General features: G+C 35.5%; 1 protein-coding gene across 6 annotated transcripts in view; it reads left to right on the top strand.

Annotated features, from left to right (window-relative positions):
• PARP4 (poly(ADP-ribose) polymerase family member 4) overlaps positions 1–16930 on the top strand; it is a 71671-nt gene that overhangs the window by 18908 nt on the left and 35833 nt on the right. For all 6 annotated transcript variants that reach the window (XM_072405249.1, XM_072405223.1, XM_072405241.1 and 3 more), the window contains exons 15-32: positions 631–755; positions 840–971; positions 1055–1141; positions 1888–2052; positions 2339–2385; positions 4206–4287; positions 4533–4670; positions 5823–6000; positions 6599–6666; positions 7126–7313; positions 8774–8873; positions 9556–9726; positions 10222–10302; positions 11195–11275; positions 12494–12589; positions 13142–13240; positions 14932–14970; positions 16303–16350. In XM_072405249.1, coding sequence (XP_072261350.1) covers positions 631–755; positions 840–971; positions 1055–1141; positions 1888–2052; positions 2339–2385; positions 4206–4287; positions 4533–4670; positions 5823–6000; positions 6599–6666; positions 7126–7313; positions 8774–8873; positions 9556–9726; positions 10222–10302; positions 11195–11275; positions 12494–12589; positions 13142–13240; positions 14932–14970; positions 16303–16350 — 1925 coding nt within the window. The remainder of the gene's footprint in view (positions 1–630; positions 756–839; positions 972–1054; positions 1142–1887; positions 2053–2338; positions 2386–4205; positions 4288–4532; positions 4671–5822; positions 6001–6598; positions 6667–7125; positions 7314–8773; positions 8874–9555; positions 9727–10221; positions 10303–11194; positions 11276–12493; positions 12590–13141; positions 13241–14931; positions 14971–16302; positions 16351–16930) is intronic.

The following is a 16930-nucleotide window of genomic DNA, read 5'->3' as shown; positions in this document are numbered from 1 at the left end:
AGTCTTTAGTTTTAAAATGTATCTAAAGACAAAACTTTTTTTCTAAGTGACTTTTGTCAGAACAGAAATAGAGGGTAAGTGTTTCAATGAGTACAATTGTTCTAAAAACCACCAATCTGAGAGAATTCGTTTTTATTCTCCAGGTCATCTGACATCTAGAAAATTCTATTTTGGTGATTTAAGTGCATTTTCATGTAGAAAATGTAGCATGTCAGGAAAAAAGTATATTGTGTCTAAGAAGAACTTGAACTAGATTAAAGTTTTTAAAATAAAATGTAGGCAAAGAGTCATCGAGTCAACTATGGATTCTGCATCATATGAAAGTGTCCTTAATGGGAATGTGGGGCCATCTGTCCAAAAAGTAAAGTCACATTGGAAATGCATCTTTTAGCAAGATAAAAATATATACATAGATTGAATGGTAGTTTATCTAATATTAAGTGGTGGTTAAAAAATCAGTCATTGCTTAACGTGTTTGCTTAATGTATGCAGTAACGTTATGGTAACGTTAAATGTTATTTAACTTATACAGCATTGCCCCCTTTTTTCTATTTTTATGCTGCCTAAATTACATTTATATTAAGCCATTTCACAATATGTTCTTTAACATTTATCCTTTGTTGTTAACAGATGATCCAATTGAGGATCTTCCTGAATCCAAGATCCCAAAAGGTGGTCTTCAGGACGTGAATGGAGAACAGATTCCACTTGAGAGCATTCATGTCAAAGCTCGAATAAAGGACCTTGCTGCTCAGGTACCTGTGACTTTCAAATATTTTGCATCCCAGAAGCCAGCTGACTTTTTTCTTTCAACTTACTTAGTCTCCCACTTCCAACAGGTTGTCATGTTCCAGACCTACAAGAATAATTCTAATTTCCCAATTGAAGCTAAATATGTTTTTCCTCTGGATAGCACAGCAGCTGTGTGTGGATTTGAAGCATTTATCAATGGAAAGCACATTGTTGGAGAGGTGAACTAATTTGATTATTTAGCATATGCATTCTCTCAAAGTGATTTTCTGTATTAGACTTCTGATAACTATTTTGTGCATAGGTTAAGGAAAAGCAACAAGCTCATCGGGAGTACAGAACAGCTATCAGCCAGGGTCATGGGGCTTATCTCATGGATCAAGATGCACCTGTGAGTTTTATGTACAGTTTGCAGTATTCAAGTATGTATAAATGGTAATTTCATGTTGGCTGTATAAATCCGTTAATGAAAGCATGGTCTAAAAATAAGAAATACATCAAGTGCCCCCTTTAATCATATCAGAGGACAATCCTCTGTCACAGTTTTATATGTCCCTTGTTAACAGAGTAAATGAAAAGCCCCTTCATTTCTCATGTGAATTTGCAAAAATCAATGAAATCATATATCGTATATTTAGCCAATCTCTGCCATAAAAACTGGTAAATAAAAATATGACATATGTAATATAGTGCAGCTTACCAGTCTTTAGACATAACAGGTGTATAACTTTTTTTTTGCTTTATTTTTACCCAGTTATCCTGCAATTACAACCTTGTCATATGGTGACAACGTTCAGTCATTACTGTATCAGTGGAGGGGAAGTGTTGTCCCCATAGGACAACAAAACACTTTCAAACACAAGCGAAGGGAGAAAACACGTTCGGCATACATTTAAATTTTTACAAATAATGTATGATATTGAAAAAACAGCAAGTTTTATGCTTATGTAAAGTTATTTATTGTTCAGACTTCACACTACACCATTATACAAGCCCCAGAGTGTGATCAATGTTAATGATAATGTTGTATTATAACATTTTATCACCTTTTTTTGGTAAGCTCTATATGTTTTAGGCATAATACTTTTCTTGTGATTATCTATGGTAAAAAAGTATTTATACAGACTTCTCTTGTAGGATGTTTTTACTGTGAGTGTTGGTAATTTGCCCACCAAGGCAACCGTCATCATTAAAATCACTTATGTAATGGAACTGAGTTCTTCATATTCCAACGTGTCCTTCTCCATTCCTGGCACGGTGGCTTCTTGGCAAGAAGATCAAGCACTAAAAGAAAATACCCAGGTAACTGTACTACTTGCTTTTATTATAGTATGTATACACACAAAAATAATTATTTGATATCTGTAGCAAGCTGGTAAAATCCTAGTAGCCAGAAATCCAATGGCTCTGAAACATTACAGGTAGTACTTTTTCCTGAGCACCATATAATGTCAGTAATGAAAGTTCATGATCTCTTCATGAACATTGCCCTTAGATTTTTAAATCAGACTACCTGCCACCAGAGTTCACACATTGTTTTACTAGCTATAATTTATATTACAATTTTCTAAATCCTTTTTTTTCATAGGATACGGTAGCAAAAGTGGGAATTGAGGGTGACAAGGCAGCACAAGGGTAAGTGTAAGAATTAGAAAGTGTTTAAAGTGAAACTAAACTTGCATGAAAGAATATTCAGTTTTGTAAAATATAACTTACAGCATTCAATTCTTAAGACTGCTTGTAGGAACTATTGTGGATTTGTGTGTTCTCTAGCAGTGGCAAAACCTCAGAGTTTAACAAGCCAGCGAACTGTAAGTTAGCATGAGTGCTTGTAGTCCAACTTGGCAGTGCACAGAAAAGGTTAAAAAGACTGCAGCTAATGAGCGTTGTCATCATAGGAAAGGAACTTCCTGTAGATACACCTTACTTCTATGGTTTTACACACAGTCTGTTTTAATGTCTTTAATATCTTTTGTTGAAGAAAAAAATTAAAGTAACATACATACGTACCAAACAGAGTTAACATGGGACAAGGACAGACATTTGTATATGCATCACAGCATACAGCAACAGCTACATAAGTCTGTAGTGAACCTGAAATTCAGACTTGCAAAACATCACTATCCAAACCAAGAATTTATGAGAGCCACAGATTTGCAAAAAAAATTTGAATTTACATATTTTGTACATTACCTTTATTATGTGGATGTTGACATATGTGATAACTATTGTAAATTAAAAGAAATTCAGTGTTTGTCCACCCCCACCTAAAAACTAAGGGTGGGACTAGCTTAAATATCTCAGTGGAGTACATAGCTGTTATCATACTTAATTAAAGCTTTCCAGTAATTTTTACAAATGTGTGCCCAGTTTTTATGTCTGGCTGTCTCTGTCACACTAAAGGTTTCACTTCTTATTGTAAAATGAGTGCTGCTGCTTCTAAAGCTTTAAAAAACTGTTAGGAAATATAACCCATCACCTTTTGCCCAATATTGTTATGAGAGAAGAAATGGGAACCACTAGCCTGTTTGGGCCACCAGTTAAACATATATTTAGTGTTGGAAGTGTTCTGTTAAATCTGCCTGATACATGCAAAATACCTGTTTATCCCACCAGAAATCTAGTGAAATTATCCTTTTCTGTAATTTTTACTCCCTTAGCATTGTTAAAGGTTAGTATCCCCAGTTCTGGTAGCGGACCACAGAATACCTTCACTATCTTATAAAGATGTGGAGAGCGGGAAGTGTTCTGTAGTTCTGTCTAAGGGTAATAATGCATCTGTTTCTCCACAGACATAATGCATTTGAGTTAGTGTTGTCACCCTAGTATCAGAAATGTGTTAATAGCAGGTTTATGAGATAATAAAAAGGAAAATAGGAAAAAGGGTCTGTAAAAGATGAATTTTAAACAGGAAAGTGTTTTAAACCAAATCTAATCCCAATTAACTAACCGTGGTTAGTTCACATCTAGCATGGCCATTTTCTGAATGGACTAAAAGACCCACAGTGATGACATTAGTAAGAAGGGATGGGTGTCACACCAAGCAGTTTTCACTAACTACAGGTTTCTCAGATAGGATAGTATCTCAGATATATAGTTTGTATAGCAGTGGTCCCCAACCTTTTGGATGTCACAGACCACTAAATTTACAGACTCTGGACCGCGCACGCGCAGGGAGCCGTGTGTCACTCAAAATGGAAGAAACTTCCCCGAGAGTGCCGTCATGATGCCAGAACCTGCCCACTCTCCCATCGCAGGTCTGAGCCAGAGACACAACCCGCCCAGCGCCCTGTTGTATAGTACTGACCCAGGGTAAATGCACCCAAAATTATTGTTTTCCATTGTAACCTCAAAAAGTGCATGTGGTAGGACATAGCCTAAATCTTTTAGGGATTCAACCGCAAAGACTGTTTCCTAATTTTATCTCTCCACCTTAATTTTCTTCTTTCATTCAGCAATTTTTTTCTTGACATGTCAGTTGAGATGCCTCGAAAAATTGAGAATATATGGTGTTCTTCACACAGCATCAAAAAAAAAGTAAGTTATAGATCTGTAACTCCTTTACTTTTAAAAAAACACATTTAGTACACTTTTTTACACTTATAAAGGATTCATTATAAAGTATTACTGTATATACATCTGTTGGCACTCTTTAAAACCCCACCTATAATGGACCAAAAACTAATGAAGAAATGAAGAAGTAAATGACCATATGCCATATAAGTTTACTTATAAATCATTAGAGATGTACGAATTGTTGATTTCTTTTTTATTATTTGTAGCAAACAGAATGCAAAGCTGTGGTCCAGGTGGAAGAAGGCAGTTCCCTGACTGATGAAGGCTTTGCTATATCCATAGCACTTGAAGATGCCTATATCCCGAGAATGTGGGTTGAGACCCACCCAGACCAAGACAGTGAGGTAAAGGATGGCACTATCTCCTGCACAAAATTTAGATCTGCAGGAGTTCTGATTGTTATTTCCAGGGTGAAAAACACGCCATATTTTAGCTAGAATATCTTATCATTGTTCTGCAATAGTAGTAACTCTGATCCCTTGTTTATCAAATAAGCACTTAGAAAGCAGTATTACCATACTAATAAACCTTGAATGGAAACATAGCACACATACTAAAAGTGTGAAAATTATGTTTGTGTAGTTCCAAAAAAAAATCTAAAGAAAAATAGTCTTGTGTACTAAGCCATTCCATTTTAGCATAGCTAGCCAAGAACATGTTAACCAGATAAAAGCTGCTTATATCTCATCTGCCTTCCAATTGTAGAAAATCAGTGCACCATCCAGGCTGCCCAATATTTGCACACTTTCATCTTTCCCTGCTGACTTACATGAACAATGTCAATGAGCTAAAGACTACTTTGAGACTACCTTGAGTTTTCTGAGCTGATAAATTTATTGTTAATCCCAAGACTTCCCCAAAAACCTTCAAACCTACTGTCATGTTCTTGGACTATATGTATCCATCTTGATTTATTGGATTAAGGTGACTGATTTACTGGTTATGTATTTTAGAGTATGTTCCTGACATACACATTACATTACACATCATATTGTAATGTCTCTACTGGGGTTGAGCGAGAATGCCTCTGATAGCTCCGCTCCCCCGATTGGTCCTGCAGGTCCCAAAAAATCGGTCTCCCTGGACGAATTTACAAAGGCTGTTCTCACCTACATGTTTGGTAAGCGAGAACGGCCCAGTTCGCCGTGAGACCGAATTTAATAATTTTGCTCGCTCATCCCTGGTATTTTTTTTTTTTCTTATGATAGCTTGGTCTTTTTTCCCCCTGCATAAATTTTATTACTTGGTTATTTTGCTATTAGAACATTTGTGCAGGCATTTCATGTTAGGAAAATAAAGTTGGAAACAGACTGAAAAAAAATCTCACTACTGAAGTTTCGGATAACCCTAGTACTACACAGTAAAATATTGATGACTTGAAATTTTAGGGGTTCTAAGGCTTGGAGCAAGCTACTTTATAATTGTGCTTCTGTCTGCTTCTATTCCAAACAGCTAAATCTTTTTACTGACTTGGAATTAATTTCTGTTTTTGTCAGGCATGCATGCTGATATTTCAGCCTCAGTTTGAAAATTGGTATGAGGATTCAAGAATTACCATCTGTCTTGATTGTTCCAATTCTATGGAATCCTGTTTTGAGAGTGCTAAGCGGGTTGCACTGCTTGCTCTTGATACTCTGTATTCAAGTCCTATCAACATTATCACTTTTGGGTCAAGTAAGTAAAGTTAAATTGAATGAAGTAAAGGTCACTCTAGGAAAGCCTTTCAGACTGTTTTTTGATTGGTAGGTGTATACTTTGTAAAATAGGGGAAGGGAAAGAAAAAGCAGGCTTTTTTTAGGGCACCAACTTGTAGTTATGTATAAAAACAGTGGTAACTTTATTAGAATAAACAAGATAAGATTAAAATTAGTACATTCAAGTAAAACGACATAGAGAAAAGTATGGGATATTCAATCTATTCACATAGTTCTATGTAGTTATTAGGGTTGACAAACCTTTGTGGGAACAAAGGGTCACATGGCGGGCCCCACGCCGACGCGTTGCACCCCTATGGGCTTCTTTAGGTGATTAGGAGAACTTGCAGTCTTATCAGTTGGGCTGCATCACGCAATGGAAGCAGACATTTTTCCTAATGCTTCTCCTCCACAAGCATAATCACTGGCATCCCCTGGCATTGCTCTTCTGCAGCTTTGGTCAGTGGGACACACCTGTCATATTAACAGTTCTTCTCTATATTATAGATGCCTCTGTAGAGGGTTGCATGCTGATGTTTGCAAACATTTTTCATGTCTTTGTTCTTTCTTTCTCCTAGCGTATAAAGAATTTTATCTATATCCAAAGCAGACCGATGACAGGTCAGAAATGAAAAAAATGATTAAAGTAAGAAAAATCCTTTTAAAATTTGCTATGTTTGTTCTATATAGAGCAGAATATGGTAATACTTCAGAAGAACACTACTTTTTGAATCCTATTCTCAGTAATTACCTGCCTATGCTTTCATTTTATTGTAGGATTATGGATATTTGTACATATGCTTCTTCTTTTTCTCATGTTTTAAAAAATGATATAATAAAAATCATAGTGCCCTAACTGTGGAAGATGCCTTTTAGTAAAATGTTTTAAAAAAATGTTTTGTGGTGCTAGAGTGAAGCTTTGGGGATGTATTAATAATTATAAAGGTGTATGAAATTGCATTTTTTTATCTTGCTGGAGTTCTGCTTTAAGATGTGTAAAAGTTGAAATAGATTATGGTAAGGTTAGGTTAAAAAGAGTGAAAGACTAAACTAAAAATACAACCAGGCTGAAGTACAGTTTTATTATTTGTTGATCCTTTCCTAGATGGCCAAACCCAATATGGGAAGTACAGAGTTTTGGAAGCCTCTACAGTCCATCTGTCTTCTGAGACCCTCATCTGGATATCAGAAAATTATCCTCATCTCTGATGGGCACCTCCAAAATGATAACCTTGTCTTTCAGATCATAAAGAAAAATACAAACCATATTAAATTGTTTACTCTTGGAGTGGGGTGAGTAATAACCACTGACTGATTTTATATTATATTGACTCAAGGACCTCTAAAGGTGGTTGAAGGTTGTGAAACTACCCAACTATCTAAAGATTTTTCTGATGCCGGCTGTCATTTTTACACCTTAGCACCAACAAGGCTGTTTCTAATAAGCATCAGTGATGAATCCAGAATTTTTTTTAACCGAGTGGAAAGATATTGTAGATAGGTGGCAGCCCCTGTATTGTGACCCAACTCTTCAGTAACCAGCCAATAACGGATGGTCACTGAAAATTGCTGGGTGGTGCGCCCAGCTAAAAGGGGCTGAGGAGAACACTGAGTGTTGTTTGTGCCGGCATAAATTCTGCCTCTCATAGGAAACAACTTTCAGGGATCTAATATACATAAGAACATGCGCCAGTGTAGTAAACTCAAATAAATTAGACATTAAGTAGACCTGTGTTGTTCTAAATTAATATTAATCAAAATGATACAGTTGTATAGCAAGTACCACAAAGTACCCTATAATACCCTTTCTCTGACAACCTTTCTTTTCCAACAAGTGCTGCCAGAATGTTGCCTTTTTGGGTCAACAATGGTTTCTTTAGGGCATATTAGGTGGGGAATGAGCTTCTAAGAAGAGCTTAAATGAAACTTTTATCTTCTAAATTCACAATGGCTAAACACTAAACTTATTTGTGTTTAATATAAAAGGAGCATTTGCACTGCTGAATGATTTTAATGTTGTAACTGGGTATTACATTCTGGATCAGTGTTTTCAACCAGGGTTCTGTGGAACCCTGGGGTTCCTCAAGAAATTTCCAGGGGTTCCTTAAGAAATTAGCAATTTGTGCCTACTAGGTTGGTTTGACTGACACCAATAATCTTTTTGGCGATCTATGAGTGTTGCAATCCTCCCATTAGCCAACAACCCCAATATATTGCATTTTTCCTACTGATCACCACACTAATATACTGTGAGCTGTGAATATAGTAATTATAGCTGGGGAACCCTGAAGACCTAAAAAATTATTTCAAGGGTTCCCTCATGTTAAAAAGGTTTTAGATCAGGGATGGGCAAACTATTTGACTCAGGGGCCACAATGGGTTCTAATGGGGGACGTGTTCCATTGCTCTGACCGGTGCGGCAGACCAGTGGGGTCCTTCTCCTGACCCTGCTCGGGCTGGCCCCGGCCCGAGCCGCGTTCCACCAAACAGGCCAGAGAAATAAGCAGATTGGACCGTGCCTGTTCTAGATCTTGCTTTAAAGTGAAAACTGTGAAACTAGGGTTACATCTTTGTGATTTCTTTATTTATTGGTTATCCCTTTCATGTTTTGTATTGATTCTAATAAGTCTAACGTATAACTTGTTAGAGTTCCTAATATCCGAGTTGTGTGATTCATATGCAATAATGATAGTTAACCCCTTGTTGGCCCATAAGATGTTTACAGTAACCTTGTTTGCTGTGTTTTATTTCAGGGCTAATGCTAACAAACATATGCTGAGGTGTTTGGCAAAGGATGGTGCTGGAGCATTTGAATATTTTGCAGACAAATCTAAGAGCAGCTGGAAAAGCCAGGTGATTTAAATGAGAAAAGCTCAAATTTAGTTTATATAGTACATAGATAGAGTGTTCCTTACCTCTGGATGATTTTACAGTCCTTGATAACATTGGACATGTTTTATTATTTTTTTAAAGGATGTTGAAGTGTAATTTAAGTCTAAACTTTTTTATTTCTAAAAAAAATGACAAAGACTCCTATGAAAATTTTATTTTCAAATGAGATTTACTATCCTGATCACCACTGCCACAGAAAGTGAGGGAATACAACATTTAAAATTAATATCAAGACAAGAAGTCTTCCAGTATTGATGCCTGCAGATTACAACTTTCTAGAAAAAAATTCCCTTTACTTTGGGAAGATTTCCCCTCATTTTTTGCTGCAGGATTAGAAGTTAAGTTACATTTCTGCATCTCATATGAGATGCAGATGACAAAAAGTAACTGAAAAAGCTTTAAACATTCCCCTTTCTATCCAAACTGTAAATAGAAAGTTTGGGCTCTAGATGTACTTTATTGTAACACTGATTACACACCTCGACATCTTTTTTTCCCAAATGGAGCTGTTATTTTTAGTTGTCCAGGGGTTGTCTGGGGAAAATTGAAATGATAATCTAATGCTTGAAAACAAACGTTCTAATTCCTGTTATAAAGTTTTGTTAATTGAGCAATGTGTTCCTATCTTATTATGTCCTCACAGATGGAGAAACAGAATGAAAGGCTGGGATCAGCTGCGTGTACCGCTGTTTCAGTCAAGTGGAGGCTGTTTGGTAGTAATCCCGCTAAACCAATGCAAGCCCCTGCCAATATTCCATCTTTATACAACAATGACTGTCTCTTTGTTTATGGATTTGTCCCTCATTGCACTCAGGTAAGCTTTTTTTATGCTATATTAAAAGTAACCTAGTAAATACTCAGTCTGAACATATAATGAAAAAGAGGTATAAATAGTGGTTACCCTTAATGAACAGTCCTCATGAAAGCGGTTTGCTGACCCATAGAGGAACGCTGCTGAAGGCATATGCACATCTTGACTATTATTTATAAAGTTAAGTTCGGCCCAAACCCATTCTTTTCCCTTTTTCTATTTTATTGGCCCTTAGCAACATTCAAATAAGTATTGAATCCAGTAAATGAGCATAGCACACGGTTAAATAGCATTTTCAGCAAATTTTTATGGTGAATCTACTTTAATGTAAGGCAGTGTATAAAATATGTATGTAATAAAAAATATGTACATTATAAACATTTTTTTTCTTTGTTATTTTGCTGAACAGTATATTGCTGATTAGGGTAATTTTCTGTCTTTATTTAAATCTGGTATATACAAGGTTGACAATTAAAATGACATTATGTTCAACTTTAGGCAACTCTTAAAGCGTTATTCAACGATAAAGAATTTGAGAACATGGTTTCAACTACCGATCTTCAGAAGACCACTGGAACAGTATGTTAGACCTAATCTTGAAACCTGAAATTTTTAAGCATTATACTAAGAAGTGTTATTTATTTTATTTGCAATTTTATTTTGAACAGTACTTTAACATAATGATTTGGCACTAATAATTTTGTATCATATCAGCACATACACTTATGGTATATACACAAGAATTAGGTTATGTAATGGATTGCTTAGAACAGGCTTTGCACATTTAGGGCTTGCAACAATACCTTGTCTGATACTCTCCATTAGAAATACTTTATGTTCAGCTGAACTAAGCTTACAGGTTTAGTGTTCTGCCCTATCAAAGATTTAGCTCAGGAAGTCACTAAGTTGGCTAATTAGTTGACTTAAAAATATCATCTCTTCTAAGTACCTATACAATCACTTACTCTTGTAGTCTGCTGTTTTACTGAACAACAGTTCACCTGTAATTTGGTGGTCCTGTATGTACCAGGTGTGGTGACCTGATGATGTGATACGTTTCATTATTACCTACACTTTTCTTTGGCTAACAGAAGCAATATATATATAGAGAGATAGATAGGTAGATAAATAGAAAGATAGATAGATAGCACAGATATTGCCTGATCCAGGTGACATGTATTCCATCTGCTGACAGTTATGACATTATAACTGTACTCTTTAGCCTAATCCCCATTTACTGACATGACACTTCAGTGGCAGAGAGTAGGTCATTCTAACATATTAGGAGCAAATGTAGAACCTGACATTCCCAAAGATTATGCATGTGTTAAAGTGTGCATTTCAAAGCTGATTTATTGTTCCTCTGGTTAGAGAATAAAAGCAAACACTTTTTGTGTGTAATTTAATTGTTTAAATGTAATTTCTAATTTAGTTTACAGCTACTGTATTGGTATTAACTCTTTGTATTTAGATACTTCACAAGCTCACGGCTCGGGCTTTCATTCGAGATTATGAAGATGGAATTCTGCATGAGAAAGAACATGAAAACGAGGTAATGATATTCAATGATTCAGGCTATAGATGGAAATGTGTTCAATATAATACAGAGTCATTTTAGGTCACTAAAACATGAATAAAATACATAAATGAGAACAATTTGGCCCCTCACTCAGCACAGTGTGTATGGCAGGACAAGAAACCTACTTTCGGATTGCTCCTTATTAGAACATAAATGTTGCAGCACAATTGTTTGGCTCCTTGTGTTGCTTCTTTCTCTCCCAGCCTGAGCTGCTGTAAAGGGACTGCGAAAGGCTAATATAGGGTGAAATTGGGTAATTACAATGCTTTCATATGTAAATGAAATAGAGAATTGTCCATATAATATGTATTTGCTACTGTTCTTCAACACAGGGTCATTGTTCCACACAGACTTTTAAGAGGTAAAAAAGGGTTGTGTTTTGAATATGAACACCTTTAATATATATTTACTAATATGTAAAATCTAAGAATGATTGTAGATTGGGTTATTACTGAGAACAATATATATGCAGCAGTATACACACCTTACTTCTCACTGTTCTGCCCAGAAAGGTGATTGAATAAAACAAGCCTCCAAATTTAAACAAATGGGTAAATCCACCCCACATGAATTATTAATTAGTTGTGACCTTTCATAGGTATTTGTCCAGCCAAAATCTTTTTCCCCTAAGTTTGGACAGAATAGATAAGGGTTGGAACGCCATTCAGGATTTATTGCTAGCTGAGGCTCAGGTACAGTGATCTCTACACCTGTCCAGTTAACAACAAGGTACCAGACAGAAAATGAAGGGAACTCTATAAAAGCAACACAGAAATAAAAATGGTTTTCCTTATTAAACTACTTTCCCTACACAATAGCAATTAAAGAACCAAATTGTTGGCTCCTCATACATTTTAAGGTGCAGAGAAAAACATGTAGGTATTGTTTGCTAGTATCAGGATATTTTTGATAAACTTAAATCATAATTTGCCTATTGAAATTAAATAGCAACTAGTTTTACATAAACTAATAAGCCAGAAAATTAATTGTGTTGGTAAAATGCTCATGATTGTACCTATAAAGAAAAGAAAAGAAAAGGGAGTGCTGCATGTGTTTCCAGATTGTATGGTTGATATTTAGTATATTACACATTACAATTTTCCTGGGTTTTATGACAAATAGAGGACCAGATAAATATCATTTCATTTTCATGACACTGATGTGTACTGTATTTTCCTTGATCATATGTAGATGGAGAAACAGAAAATGAAATCTTTTATCATTAAGCTCAGCAAAGAACATTCAATTGTGACCCAGTTCACAAGCTTTGTTGCTGTAGAAAAACGGGTAAGTTTTCCCACATATATAATAAATGTATTTGGGTCTGTTTTCTGTGTTTGCATTTGTGTTTGTCTTCAGTGACAAGCCCTTAAGTCTTGCAGTTAGTTTGTACTTTTATTTGTTCCTGTTAGGCTTCTAAGCAAGCACTTTAGAGCATAAACATTCATGGTATGGGTCAGAAAAACCTTTTTATATTTCCAACAATACACATGTTGGCAGCTTGTATAGAGCAATACAACTTAGTTAAATACATTAATATATATTCACCTCTATTTGCAGAATAGAAATCTTTAATTGTGGGTAATCAAGAGAGCAACAGTGACAGGTCTGTTACAGGAAGCTCCATTACAAAATACATAAATTTATGTTGCTGAATTCAATAGGAATAATAAAAAGAATCAGACTGGGAGAGGGAGAAAAATGGAGAGTGAAAGAATATTAGCTAAATCAGAAAACAAATTGTTTTTACTGTGTACTTGCTTATTGCGATCACTGTTTCACTGTTGCATATAATTTCAGACATAATTTTTAACAATGCAATATGGTATTGACTTTCAGAGTGCTGAGGAAAATCAAAATGTTGAAATAAACATTTCTGAAATCATATCTACGGAAGATGTGGATATATTGCCATACATGGGTTACACAGATGAAAAGGTAAGGTTTGAATAGCTGATTTCTATGAGTGCGCAATAGTTAAACAAAATAAGATAAAAGTTGTGGCAGAGAGGACCAGACAGCTACAATGATAAAAGTTCAACCAACTCTTAAAAAATAAAAAAATACTAATAATACTACCATGCTAAAACCAGTTGCAATAGTACAGAATTCAACTGGTTTTAACATGGTGTTTTTCATTGGTGCATTGGTTTGAATAAAGTTACTTACATCATTTAGCAATTAAAGATGTTAAGAATTAAAGCTAACAGCTTGAAAACAATGGAAGTAAAACAGAAAAAAATAAGAAATAACAGTGCTTGTTAACATTTACTTATTGCTCAAACAGCCCAAAACTGATGCAACATCTCACTTAGACCAAATATAACAGAAAACAAGCAACGGAAACAGGACTTTTTAGGCATCACAATATACATCAATCCATAACAAAACACACTTAAGCTTTTTTAAATTAATCATATAAAATGGATATCTAAGCCCATGCACACCATTAAAAGTAATACAATAAAGTAAGTCAATTTAAATTCAGTGTTAAAACTTGACATGTTTCACAAATGCATTTCACTTCTTCAGAAGTTACACCTGAGAATAATTCATCATTCATCAAATCATTCATCTTCCTAACCATGTTTCTTTACTCTTGCCAATATGAAACAGAGGCAGATCAGGGTAAGTTAGCAGTAGAGGGGGCAACCATTCAGGTCACTGTCCCAAATAGTCTCAAAACCCAAACATCTGGTCTGTTATTCATTTCTATCCAGAACAAGGTAGTTGCTCAGAGAACAACCTCAAGATATCCTTTGGTTTATATGTATACATTTCCCTTATCCTTCAAAATAGAGCCTCAGGGCTTAGTCCAGGAGGTTACTGGAGAATGGTGCTTGTTAACTGTTTTGTTTTTTTTGTAATGTGGTATGACAGCAACACCTTTACACCTTTTCCTATATGTTTTTAAATGTAATAGAATCTGCCGATGGTTTTCCTTTGGTTGGCCGATGTATAAATGGAAATTGCATATGCAGGGAGAGGTTGAAATAGGTTGCATTTGTAATGCTTAGACATCCCTGGACAATGCAAAGAATAGAGATGATATGTAAAGTGAAGTAATCCTTAAAACCTGAAAATATTGTAGCCCTGTTATGGGGGGGTCATGTAATGACCCTCACAAACCAGGCTATGACACTAACCTGTAGATAACAGAGAGGATTCTGGGCCTTCGCTATATAATCTCTGATAACAGATATCACATATACCCCATTAATACAGAGGGTATTAATCTCTGATAACAGATATCACATATACCCCATTAATACAGAGGGTAATAAGGAAGGGATTCAGGCACCTACCCGGGATGAGCACATGTTCTCATCTCTGCCCCTGTACTCCTTGCATTTCCTTATATCCTGGTGGGGTTTCTAAGACCATTATCAGGGGCAGGAAATACTTCAACAACTTTATATGCATTTTACAAAGTTACATCTCAGCTAGCAGATAGAAAATGGCAGTCCCATACAATATCCTATGGTATAACCACAGAAAACTGAAATCTTGTTAACCTGGATTTCTATGCTTGGCACTGTGTTGTGTACTGTTTTATATGATTATACAGTGTGTGCATAGTCTCATATTTATTCAATAATGTTTTATGTTAATGATTACATTTTTCTCAGGATACTACAATGACACCTGACAGTGCTGAAGTGGAAGAGGTAAGTTTTTTTCTACACTGCAATTTGCATTATGTATTATGAATAACTAGCTGTACCAGCACCAATCAATGTCCAATAGTCACATGTAACATGACATAATGTCATTCAGAAGTTTCCATAAAGTGTATTTTTATTATCTATGCAGAAAAAATATTAACATGACTATGTCATGTATCTGTAGCCTATATAAAAAGTGCATCTTGCAAAAGATTCCCTGGAAGTACCACTGGAAACTAAAACATGGCCTGCAAATGCAATGGAAGGTCACCTAGGTGCAGAAACTGGGCAGAAAAGCTGGGACACAAAAGGTCCAGAAAAGCTGGGACATTTCTGAGGATTAGGTAAAGTTCTGATTAGTTCTGATCTAACCATGTGGACCATAGTCTGTGGATAGTATCTGGATGAGAAGCTTGAGTTCAACTTAGTCACACAGCCCGTCAGGAATGGGAATGGGAAGATATTTTAGTAGACCATCAACTTTATTCTTGCTGACTTTGTTTCTGAAACTAGTGACTCAAGCACCAATATATTTCATACAACCTGCTTCCATATTTGCCCTTGTATCCCCTAAGGTGACCAGGTACAGTACCCCCTTTCAACCCTATTACCCCAGGGGAATCCTCAAAATAAGTTAGGTATTAGGGAACTGTGTTTAAAACATTTCATCAAAATGCCCCTTAGATTTGTGTTCAGAAAATCACTTTTACAGACAGATAAAAAGATAATTCTTGTCATTCTGCTGACTCTGCCAAGTGGTGTTTGCGCTGGAACTGCGCAGGTACTGTCAAAAAAGAGAGGTCAATAAACCACAGTTTAAGAAATTCCTAATAGTTTCTGGGATAACTCTACAAAATAAATTGTAGAATGCATACTACTGTCTTAATAAATGCAAACTACAAAAGCCCCGGGGCAGCAAAGAAACCCCAAATCATAATATTTACACCGCCATGCTTTCCAGATCACCTGTCTGATCCTGAGTTTTCGACGTGGAGCTTTAGTTCCACTTTAAAGTATATAATGTTTTTGTAACACAAAATTTGACAATAGGTTGTATTTAGGCAATTGGTAGCCTGATGTGCTTCAGGTATACATGCATGAAAAAGAAAAGCAATGAGTGGGTGGACTGCTTTCCAGTCTGTATTTCAAATTGAATTTAATTTTTGATTTAGAAGAGAATATGGTTTTAACTATATGCAAACGAACTGTGAGCACCAACCACAAATCTGCATTTAAATGTTAGTAATAATACTCTATTTAAAAAATTGCCTTTAAACTGATTATGACAATGAAATTAAAAAATTTTGCTATTTGTTTTTTTACTTGTCATTTAAGGATAATGAGTTGTTAGATGATGCGGAGAATGATTTTTCCCCAATGTCTGTAAGTATTCAGGGTGCGTCATTTTTTGTCTATTTAAAAAAGCTATTTTCTTTTTCCTTTTTGGGCTTGTATAATAATGCAGGTCAAGATTACGAAGGGAGGGCAAACCATAATACTCTTCAGAAAATAATCTGCAGTTACCTTTGCAAACTTAGATCAATAATTATTAAATGATACTTAGTGGACAGAAAGTACTTTGATTTAGCAAATAATCTCAATTTGCAAGTAAATCATTGTTTATGAACTTTTTCCACTTTTATCAAATGATGAAACTGTACTTCCCCTATAAATCATGTTTTCTTCATTTTTAGCCAAAAATAACTTTTTTTTACCTTAATATAAACAAACCAAACATGGTTCAGATATACCCATTCATATTTTTCCCTTGCATCTGCTGTTCTGTAAGAATTTACTGATCTGTTCAGATTTCCTCTCTAATAGTAGGTATACCCTCTTGTCCATTTTAACATGAACTAACAGAATTATTTTAATGGACTATGTAGACACAAGGGTACCCCTTTCTCGCATTTTGTTCAATGAACAATACAAATGATACGTGAAGCGTGTTGAGAATATATTG

Source organism: Pyxicephalus adspersus, chromosome 1 (assembly GCF_032062135.1).
Source record: "Pyxicephalus adspersus chromosome 1, UCB_Pads_2.0, whole genome shotgun sequence".
Lineage (NCBI taxonomy): Eukaryota > Metazoa > Chordata > Amphibia > Anura > Pyxicephalidae > Pyxicephalus > Pyxicephalus adspersus.
Note: the sequence above shows the minus strand (reverse complement) of the source record. Positions and strands in the feature narration are given on the sequence as shown.